The following is an 11,321-nucleotide window of genomic DNA, read 5'->3' on the forward strand; positions in this document are numbered from 1 at the left end:
GGATGCTATAGCCCTGTTTCGGGTGCACGTCTGGTTCGCTCGGATAGCTATCACTGGCAGATAGGACCAAAGAGAACGTAAGATGGGGAGCTCAGGTTAATCCAGCCGTGCCTTCAAGAAAGCTTGTTAAAACTCAAGAGACTGAGATCTGAGACCCACGCTAGTCTGCTTCAAAATGACGGCCCTACACTGGGACAGCCCGTTAGCGGAGTTACATAAGCCACTTCATCTCCGAAACGCGTGCGCAAATCTCGACGCGCTCGACGCGTCGCCTTTGCTCGAACCCCAGCCTGACGATGGTAAGGCTCTTGTCGATGTTCATCACGGTCACGAACGTTATCGTGGCGCTGTTCGTGGGCCGGGTGCTGCTCGTGGTCCTCGTCAGTGAGTATTCGTCGTCGACGGATCTTGAGCGTGTGCTGATCAGTGCGCTGTGCAGCGATGGGTATGGCCCTGACAGGCGGCGTGGCGAACCTGTTGTTTGCGCTGATCAACCCCGTGGCGACGTACTGGGCGTTCGGCGCGGACTTTGTGTTTGCAGCGGGCACGCTCTTCGTTGCGAAAGTGTGTCTTCCGTACGACCAGAGCGTCGGCGGCCCGGTGTGCTCTTCCAGAGCATGACTCAGGTGTGTGTGATGTCTCCGTATTGTGTGCGTATGGCTAATATAATGGGTCCTGCAGCTCGGTGTGTCGTTCGGTTTGGCGATTACAAGGATCGTGTACGACTCGGAGCTCAAGAAGATGTCTGCGAAGGACGGCTTCGACGTCGACGGGACTGCCCACTCTCACCTGCTCGCCCGTTTCTACCTGCCAGGCAGCCCTCGCCCTCATGATTGCTCTCGTCGCCCGTCTCACACGCTTGCCCGCCCACTACCCACCCGCTTGCCCGCTCTCGTCCGCCCGCCTCCGTCTTCTTGATGACTCGCTCGCCTACCTGCTCTTGTCTATCCGCCCATCATGCCAACACGCCTGCCTGCAAACTCACCCTCCTGCTCGCTCGCCAGCGCTCACTGTCAGCTTGCTCCTTACCTCGCTCGCCCGCCATTTCGCTGTACCCCTCGCCCGCCTCACACTTGTCTGTGTACTGCTCACCTGTTCCGCTTGCTGACTGTCTCGCCTGCCCACCACCTGTCATCCCTCTATCCCCTCTCGCTCACTGTCTCGCTCGCTCGCTATCTCGTGCGCCTGCTGTCTGCCGACTGTCTCGCTCACCGACTGTCTTACTCGCCGACTGTCTCACTCGCCCGCTGACTTGCTGTCTCGCCATCTCGCTGTCTCACGCAATGTCCCGGAGTAAGAACCACAACTTCAAAAGCATCCATGTGACTGTTATACCCACACCTGCACAGCCTCTCATCCACGGTTCTTCTTGCACGCGCCCTCTCGCCTGCGCTCTCATCTACTCGGCCAGCCGGCCACCCACTCACCTGCACGATCGCCCATGCGATTGTCCACACGTTCACACACCCACTGCCCTGTGGACCCGCCTACTTGCACGTAGACCCAAAAGCGTGTATGAGCGAACGAAAATACGGGCTACGAGAGTGATGATCTCGAAGCAGGTGTACGCCGGACGAGTACAAATCATTAGTTTAGGTATTAGATTATATCGTGATAGATCTCAGTTCTGCCACCTGCCGATCTGCCGCTGCCACCCGCCGAGTCGCCGTGGCCACGGCATTGCTCGGCCATCACAGAATGGGTAGCAAAGGGGCTGTCCCGGTGTTGGGGGCGCGTTTTGAAGCAGACCCTTAGAAGACCGTCCTCTCCCCCACTCAAAGAGGTTTTCTTTAGGGTCTGCCTAGGGGAGACTAGACCCACGCGCTTGCGATCGAAAGTCGAGAAGTGCAAGTTTTCGGAGAAGGGATGCCATCACGTGACTGACGCGTCAAATCATAAACGCGTCTTAGGAACCTCCCGACTCCCGAGTCCTCAGTCCGGTCGACCCTTCGACTGCATCACGAAGCATGGTCGAACTTATGCACGAAGTATGTGATTCTCGACGCAGAAGAAATAAATAAGATACATAGTGCAAGGATATCGAGGCTTCGGTGCATGCCAATCTCTATCTTCGATGTGCTGATAATAGCGAGAGCGTGTGGTGAATCTCAATCGGCAGGGAACAGCGTGCGCCATCCCTTCTTCAGTTGCTAAATGAAGCGTGGTAGATCAGTACTACTGATGAGCATTGATCGATTGACAGTCCCTACCTCTAGGAAGACGAACATGAAGATCGTGTTGGGCCCCAAACGAATGAACGCAGGCGTCCATCCCTTGAAGAGGAATCTAGGCCCCTCTTCTCGTAGCGATGTCTTGAGGACGTCGATCGGATTAGATTTTCCCGACTGTGCAAAGATCAGCATAGGAGATAGGAGATGCACAGAGATACACACCGCGGACATCAATCGCGATCTCAGCACGTCAGCGGGCGAGCAAACAGCTAGAGAGACGCGTCAGTTTTGTTGATAAGCCGGTCTCGGAAGGACGCACTGGTAGCCACGGTGCCAGCAAGTGTGCTAGCGGCCATGTGTAGAGCGAGGTTATCCCGGAACTGGAAGTTGACGACGGGCAACTGATGTTGCAGGAACCAAGACTTGAAGAAGTCATACCTACGTACGCGGAGTGGAAGCACCGACCGAGTATGCTGCAATCCTCGATACTCACGACCACACTTGAGAACCGTTCATCAGCACTGCTCGCACCTACGCCCCCCGAATTAGCACTTGAGGATGCCGCAAGCGGTAAAAACATACCGCGTTCGTCCCGAGTCCTCTAAACAGTCCTCCTGCACCTTCGCTGCGGATGATTTGCACGAGCCCAGTGATAGCGTTCGAATAGTTGTACCGCTTTTCTGGTGGTCGTATAGAGTCACTGGTCATCCGCACCAGCAGAATATCTGCCCCCAAGGATGTAAATACAAATTCCACCTGAGACGCTGGCGCACGTACCAGCCGGGTTCCCGGCCACACCGCCGAGGCCGCCCGCCGCCATCGCTGCCAGCAGCAGCTTGCCCGACGACGGCGGACCGTCCTCGGACAAGCGTGCCTTCATCTCCTCGTAGCTGCCCAGTCGGACGAGGGAGTATGACATCTGCCGAAGCAAGGAAGCCGTCAGCCCCGTGTAGAGGCTTCGGAATCCTTGTTCGGCAACGGTCATGCGGAGAACAGAGAGGGTGGAGGGTTGCTTCTGACCCGGAACAGACGGAAGGGTCTGCATCCTCCTGAGGCGCGTAACAGGCGCAAGATCGTGAGGTGGTGGCGCAGACTGCTGCAGGGGTGGCACTCACACTTTGGTGAGGTCTAGCGGGTGCGTACATGACGCTGCCACTGTACAGACGCGTCTGTCGGCGACTACATGGTGGTCAAGAAGAAAGTCAAGTACGTACTGGAGCCCGCGACGCCTAACGACCGAATTGTCTATTGAATACGCGTCCGCGTGATGTCATGCGACGACTCACCGCCCAGCCTGGATGGTCACCGGACGATGTGAGTATCTGGCGCGTATCGCAGGCAAAAGCGCACGCACCAGAAGGGATATGCCTGTGTCTTCGTCATGGTCGTATGCAGAGCGGCGGGATACTGTGCAGCGCTCGCAGCATTTAACGTTCGGGGGAGGGGATGCCCGGGAGAGCGAGGTTTTCGTGCTGGCCGCGTAGGCGCCCATGTAGCCAGGACGCGCTCACGGACCGGGGTCGCGTCACTCCCACGGCTCTCGGCCGACCAGTGGCGGGACTCCGTTTACCACACTGGCAGCATCAGTCTCTCAATGGCTTGAAGATCAGAGCTTACATTCAAAGCTAGGTTTCCGTTAGGATGATTCTTGATACTAGACGGATCGCCTCACAGGTGCTGATACGACGGGGCACGGGTTGCACAGTAGGTAAACGTGCCGCAGCGACGGACAGGAGTGTGCACGCCAGTTCGGACGCCACACAACTGCCGTCGAGAGTTCGGCATGTGCGTGTACGCAGATATGAAGGCTCTCATGGGCAAGTTGACTAACCCTTCTCAAGCACACTCAACGTGACCGGGGTGCTATCTTTGAAATTCTGCTTGCTTATGCGGATGGTGGTGGTTCACGACTCGGAGGAGTCAACTCACCCGGCATTGTTGATACAGCACGGCGTTATAGCATCGTCGCGCTCTATGATCGAGCCTCAGGTCTTACGGCGGCGAATCTTCGCTGCACCTATCTTAGACATCGCTGTTACACTGCTCACGAATTTGTATGGACCGCGGCCCATTGGACACGGAAATGCCACTTGTACAGGGGATGCTCGACGCTTCATATCGGAAGCCAAGCCTATAATGCGTGCAGAGCGCAGATGCCCTGGCACGCAATCGTCGCTCATTTACACCCACTCCCAGTGTAGAGATCACCAAGTTCCAACTTGGAACTGTCGAACGCTGGGCATGACGATCAGCATTAATTAATGCTAGGAGTATTTGGTATATGTGAATGCTTCTCGCACCTGTCTCTATCCCACCAGTGCACACCACGTACGTAGGAGAGTACTGCACTCCGCATTATGTATAGGGAAAGCACGTCCGAGTCGGGAGTCGAAGCCGGATCTGTTGAGAGGTTGATCGAGGATGTCCGCGGACGTTCCCGAAGACCCGATCGCCGATCGCGTGTGCCATCACGTGGGCGTAGCGCGTCGCAGCCACCACGCGTCTCGGTGGCTCTCTGACCACCGTGCTCTCCACCGGCCACCAGGAGGCCAGCCTGCTGCGATGGAGGCTCCATGCTCAGGACGTGCTTCGTTCTGCCCCAGATCCTGCCCTCGTACTCCTCCGTCATCTCAACCTCAATCTCACCTCGATCCCGCACCGCTTTGTCTGTTGCCTTGTCAAAGCACACTGCGCCGGCCCTGCTTTGTCCAGACTGCGCCGAGCCATTGCTTATTTAGCGACTCCACAACCCGGCCGGGACTCGCAACCCATTGCTCTTTCTCCATCTCCTTGCTGTCTTCTCGTTCTCTCCTGGACCTCGACGGCCAGCCTCCACTCCTTCATCTTTCTCTCTCGCTGTCATGATCTTCCGCATACCTCTTCTGCTTTACCTTCTCGCCATCGTCGCGCCTTCTGATGCTGGCATACTCGCTCGCGGGTCCGAGTCAGTTGCACGCGTGGCCAGCCGTGCACACCAGCGGGGCGCGGGCCTCGTTCGCGATCTGCGTCTCGCATACTCAAGCATACTCATTGGTCGGTCAGACGACGGCTCAAGCTCACAGCAGCCATATTGCGTGAACGTCGCGTCAAATGGATCGTCGCTCACCGGTGGAGGTGATACTGGAGGAGGGAGCATGGGCGGTTCGTCTGGGACGGTGCAGCCTTCGGGAACATCGTCTGCGGCTCCAGCCGCTAGCAGTGCTGCTGCCCCATCGTCTCCGTGGAAACTCAAGCAGGGTTACGTGAGTGTCGGTAATTCTGCGGCTTGTGTTGAATGTTGAGGAGTCATTGTAGGAAGGAAGCTCGTTCTTTGGTGGATGGTCTTTCTTCACTGACACCGATCCAACTGGCGGCACGGTGGACTATGTGGACGGATCAGCTGCTGTGAGTGCTCCTTTTTGACATTTCTATCTGTCTTTCCTTACCTCTCGCAATAGCAATCTGCGAACTTGACAGGCGTCAACAGCGCCGGGAACGCCTACATGCGCGTCGACACCACGCCCGTCGTCTCCGGCACGCGCAAGAGTGTGCGCATCACGACCGAATTCACGTACACGCAGGCACTCGTCGTCCTCGACGCGGTGCACATTCCCACCGGGTGCGGAACATGGCCCGCGTTCTGGTCGAACGGCCCGAACTGGCCCGCCGGCGGCGAGATCGACATCGTCGAGGGCGTGAACACGTACACGAACGACCAGGTTACGCTCCACACAAACACTGGATGTTCGTTGCCATCGACGGACGCGAGCACGCTGGATATCGCCGGGACGCTGGTTAGCAGTCAGGATTGCTCGGTATCGGGGACTGGGGATACGGGGTGTGGCGTGCGATCTACCGCGACGAACGCGTTTGGACCTGGATTCAATGCGATGGGTGGCGGTGTCTACACGAGTGCGCTCTCCCGTATTCTCCATCTTCGTGCGCATGTTGACATTTGCTGAACCTCTGCAGTGAAGTGGGACGACACCGGTATCACAGTCCACTTCTTCCCTCGCAACTCTATCCCGAACGACATCACCTCCGGTGCGCCAAATCCGTCGGCCTGGGGTACTCCCATCGCCAGCTTCCCGTCTTCTTCGTGCAACACGACGGAGTTCTTCTACGATCATTCGGCTATCTTCGACACAACGCTTTGGTGAGTCTTATACTCGTGACACCGATGGCAGGGGTAGGTTATTGACAATTCATTGTAGTGGCGCTTGGGCCGGAGATGGCTGGGGCGCTTCTGGCATTCCCGGACAGGAGACCAGCTGCGCCTCAATGACGAGCACTGCGACTTGCGCGGATTACGTGCTGAAAAATGGTGCCGCGTTTAATGAAGCATGTGCGTGACAGTGTCTCCTCGCTCAGTGGCTCAGTTTCCTCACCTCGCTTCTCAGACTGGGAGGTCAAGAGCGTCAAGATCTACCAGACAAGCTGAAATGCCACATTTATGCTGCCATACGTCACCTTTGTTCTGATTGCAATCACCCGAGCACTGCCGTCTTCTTGTGGACATGTATCTTGGTCTACATCACTGTTCCCTTGTATCGTTAGCTTTTCCAGTTCCAACGTTATCGATTAGCTTCCACGAGCATACCAGCCAGGAGAGGCGTGAGACATTTGGCTGAGCTCATGATCACCCATCATCGTGTCAGGGCTTCGTTAGATTGGTAGTAAGTAGCATGCATGGTGGTCACGGTTGGTGGAAGAGAGAACCCGATGGGGATCTGGCGGCCGGGCGCCAGTGCGGGGGAATCGAGATGAACGCGTGGCACGTGCTGGGAGGACGCGTCGTGTCACGGTTGTGTTCGAGTTGTCGATCTGCCTCCGCCCGCGATCTGCTTCCGCTCGCCACCACAGGCATCCCACCGGGTGCCACACGACCCGTGCAGCACCCACAAAGCATTACAGACTAGCCGCGCAGCCTCCATTGTCTATCTCTCCATTGTTCGCCAAATCGGTCCTCAATGGCTGAGTTTCAAAATAGCCGACCGCTGCACAAAGCCGCGATGCGCGTCGCGTTCGACGTCTCACTCGTCGACAGCCAGGTGGAGAAAATGCGCGCGATGAGCTTGGAGGATGAGGTTGTGCCAGACAGCGAGGAGGAGCGGCTCAAGTGAGTGCATTCGCTGTGGCATAGTATGTGCTCACTGTCATTCACGCCCGGACTTAGACGTCGGAAAGCTTCGAGACGCGCACCTGCTGATGGAGAGAATGAAGACGTGATTGAGTTGACTTCTGATGAAGAGGAAGACATGTGGGTCCCTGTATCCCCTTTCTTGTGCTGCAATTGCGCGTCTCACGGGTCTTCGCAGCCCCATTCATCATCGGCTTGATGCTCACAGGACTCCCCGAGCTCGACGCATTATACCAAGCTCTGATTCCGACGGCTCTGACAATGAAGGCGTCGATAATGCGAAGTCCGCTTCTCAGACGCAGCACCCACAACCCACCGCTACTGACACCACCCGAGCTTCCGCCAAGAACTTAGGCCCAGTGATCGACTTGACCCTCAGTTCCTCAGAGAGTGACAGTGAGGAGAGACTGCCAGTAAAAGGGAAAGCACCGGCCAAACTGGCCTCGCGGCCGACTTCACGCATTGCGACGTCTCACCGCCCAACCTCGTCGCAGGACGACGAGAATAGACCCACCATTCCTTTATATGCTGATGGCGACCCGGACGACGAAGATCCACTAGACGTGAATGATGGCTCGATCTTAACGCTGTATGCCATGCTTGACTTCATTCGTGGCTGCGGTCGCTGAACATAGGTTGGCCAGTAACGAACCGCGGAGCGCACGCAAGCCGCTTCGTACGACCAATGCAACCCGTACCATGCCGTCCATCTCAGCGCCCTCCACTCCCGTTCGCCGCATCGTGTCTGTACACTCTACTGACTCCGAGTTGGAAACGGATATCGAGTCCGAGGCCAGCGCACGCTCGGCAAAGCCAGCAGCCAAACCGAAGAAGTTAAACGGGACTAAGCCGCCGAAGCTCAGCAAGAAGGCTCTGGAGGCGGCGGAGCAACAACGGCGGGAGAGGTATGCCAATACGTTCTTTGACGAGATGAACAGGCTCGTTTTCGGGCATGGCTTGCCAAGCAAGACAGAATTGAAGTGGAGCAAGAGGCTGTTGACGACCGCTGGGAAGGCCAACTGGCATAGGTTAGTCTCTACGCATGCCATGTGAGCGAGAGTCAAAGCCCAGCGGTATTCACTGTGCTCTAGATCCAGAGAAGGAGTCGACGCCACAAGGATTGATTTGGCTGTGAAGATCCTCACTTCCGACGGTCGGTGCCCTGAGTGCTAAGCCGTACACCTTACACTGAACTCTCGACCTCCGGGCAGAGCGCATCCGCAACACGCTCTCGCATGAGATGTGTCATCTTGCGAGTTGGATCATCAGTGATGCTCCGACGGAGAATCACGGCGACATCTTCCAGGAATGGTGGGTAGCTGCGGCGGTCGAGATGCCGGGTCTGGTGAAGACTGACTGATGGGTGTAGGGCGAAGAAGGTGATGCGAGCGCGTCCAGACATTGAAGTCACGGTGCGCGATTCTCCTACATGCTCGTTGCTTTCAGGGTTCACACAATTGCCTTACTGTAGACGAAGCATAATTACGAGATAGAGTACAAGTATGAGTGGAGTAAGCAGAAGTTCCTGTTGACATGCTACGCTAGGGCTCTGACTCAGTGACTGTCTCTTCCGCACGACATCTTTTGTGCAGAGTGCCAGCAATGCGACAAGATGTAAGTGCCCTCTTTTGGAAGCTGATTTCAAGGCTCAGGTATATTGATGCTCGCGTTCGACGCCGTCAGCTACGGTCGTCATAGCAAGTCAATCAACCCCGAGGAATGCGGCACGTCCTAATCTTTGTACCATGCTACTTTCGCTCATTAGTCTACCTAGTCTGCGGCGCGTGCAGAGTCGGAAAGCTCATCCCACTGTTCACCACGGTGGCCCGTGCACCAAAAACACCTCGAAGTCAAGCGGGAAGCGCTATGGCGTCTGTCAGAGGCCGGGGTGAGTGGTTAATGATTGGTCTCCAGCTCTGGATTCTCACTGCATCTCGACTGTATCATCGTGTAGACTCACCACTCGCGATATCGTCTCCGTTCTTCACGCCAGATAAAGAGGTGGATGTCAGCGTCAAAATCCACATTCCCCAGGGGACGCCGGTCCGTGCGTGGTCCGCGCCGACGAAAGCACATGCGGTCCCTGGTGCCTTCCCCCTTGGTGATGACGAGGACGAGGACGATGGAGTCGATGATGTGCAGGCGCTTGCACATGTTTTGGGAGGTGTTAAGATCTAGGTCGGAGGATAGGTGTATGCTGGACTTTGGGGTGGATCATACCTAATAATTTGTCTGTGGGATCTCTGTCTCAACTAGGGTAGTGCGATAGGTGCTGTATGACCTGTGCTTGACTTATTGACCATGTACTGGCCTTGCAGCTTGAATTCAAGCTTGACTAAGATGTTGCTGTCGGAGCCTGTAGCACATATACTATCAATGCATGTTGACGTGATATTGAAATTTTCAGGTTCAGTGTGGTGCCTTCTCAAGTATGACTTGTTCTCTCTCAATGCCCATACCGTACCGCAATTACATAATGAAAAACCAGTGGTACCCCCACCCACCACTACATGCTCGAACAAATCAAAATATGGTCCAAAAGTAAGTTATGCAGGGGTGTGCACATCGCCACTGATACAAAAGAACTAGCCCACCGCGAGGGTCGAACTCGCAGCCTTCAGATTGCGGGGGTACGCAAATCACCACACCTAAGAGTCTGACGCTCTATCCGATTGAGCTAGGCGGGCGATGAAGGGCTTCGCAACGTTTGCATTCTGACTCGTCTTTGACGTCCGGTCCGGCCCGAAGAATAGACGCCCGGAGGTGAGTATCAGCCACATTTTGCCGGGGCCAGCCGAGCGTCCGGCGACTGCCGTGATCTCTTTCAAACCTTATCCTCCGAGCCACTGTATAGGACAACACTGTTTTCGTCGTCACCACCAACGGCAAGTCGTCTCGCAGTACCAGCCCTAGGTGAGTGAACCGCCGTTCGTGCTTGATACACTTGTTCTTACGACCGTCGCGTCTGCCGTAGTGCATCTCGCCAGCACCCTCAAGCCCTCGTCAAAATGACCCACGACGCCGTTTGGTTCTCCCGCCCCCGCAAGTACGGCAAGGGCTCTCGCCAGTGGTGAGTATCCCTGGACGCCTGCAGTCAAGCAGCGGGGAAGCTGATATGCGGCGTGTCAAGCCGCCAATGCGCGCACCAGGCTGGCCTCATCCGCAAGTACGGCCTTGACCTCTGCCGCCAGTGCTTCCGCGAGAAGGCCGCCGCCATCGGGTTCCAGAAGGTATGTGCTCTTGTTTCTTGAACCAAAGCGAACTCGCATGCTCATCCAGCGGTGTTTGTAGACCCGGTGAGCTCTGATGCCCCCGTCGTCGTCCCGTCTTCTGTCCCTCGCATCGCATTCTCTCCCGGTTTCCTATTGTCGCACCGCCAAAACTGCGCACCCCCTTGTATGCATTGCTATGATATGCTGAGCAAGAGCCCTTTCCATGCCCCGGAAACGTCTCTGCGTGTGACCCGCCGTGCTGCCATTACAATGCCTCGCAGCAGCGAATTCACGAGTGCAAACAACCTGATAGATCCAACAATGTGTCAATGCAGAAAACACAGTATGGCCCGCATTCCGTGCAGTGCGATATTACAGTTTGGCCATGTCTATATGATAAAGTGGCGACCGTGATCCCTCCATGAATACAACCTCTAGAGCAACGTATCCAAGACCTCCAAAAGCAAGCAACATAAGATACAGCAGAGTACAGTGTCGTTGGTCGTGTCTGTCGTTAAGATACCTTCGTGACGGAGACGGCGAAATCATCAGCTTTCCTGGTAGATCTTGACGCTTTTGACTTCCCAGTCTAAGCGAGATGTCAGTAAACAGGCTGTCGCGATAATTGACTGAGTACGCACAGGCATCCGCAAAGCCGTCGCCGTGATTCGCGACATAGTCAGCGCAAGTGGACACGCCGGTCGTCGTCGCACAGCTCTGGCTCTGACCGGTACCAGTCGCACCCCAGGCAGTACCTGCCCATTGACCGCTACACATAACATCAGGCAACCACACTAGCCCTTAATGCACCCCTCACTT

The 11,321-nt window shown here is 56.1% G+C and overlaps 1 protein-coding gene and 1 non-coding gene across 2 annotated transcripts; one reads left to right on the forward strand and one right to left on the reverse strand.

The window, feature by feature from the left end:
- Positions 1–296: 296 nt before the first annotated feature.
- On the forward strand, positions 297–918 carry B0H18DRAFT_1128854 (uncharacterized protein; the record flags this gene model as incomplete). The annotated part of the gene is made up of 3 exons (XM_048035370.1): positions 297–384; positions 440–600; positions 682–918. 3 exons carry the CDS (start codon positions 297–299, stop codon positions 916–918), a joined length of 486 nt encoding a protein of 161 aa, XP_047884903.1.
- Positions 919–9,877: 8,959 nt separating this feature from the next.
- On the reverse strand, positions 9,878–9,977 carry B0H18DRAFT_t173. Its single transcript has one exon. It is a non-coding gene; the product is annotated as a tRNA-Lys (tRNA).
- Positions 9,978–11,321: the final 1,344 nt, after the last annotated feature.

This window comes from Fomitopsis serialis, assembly GCF_022376445.1.
Source record: "Fomitopsis serialis strain Sig1Antser10 chromosome Unknown B0H18scaffold_346, whole genome shotgun sequence".
NCBI lineage: Eukaryota > Fungi > Basidiomycota > Agaricomycetes > Polyporales > Fomitopsidaceae > Fomitopsis > Fomitopsis serialis.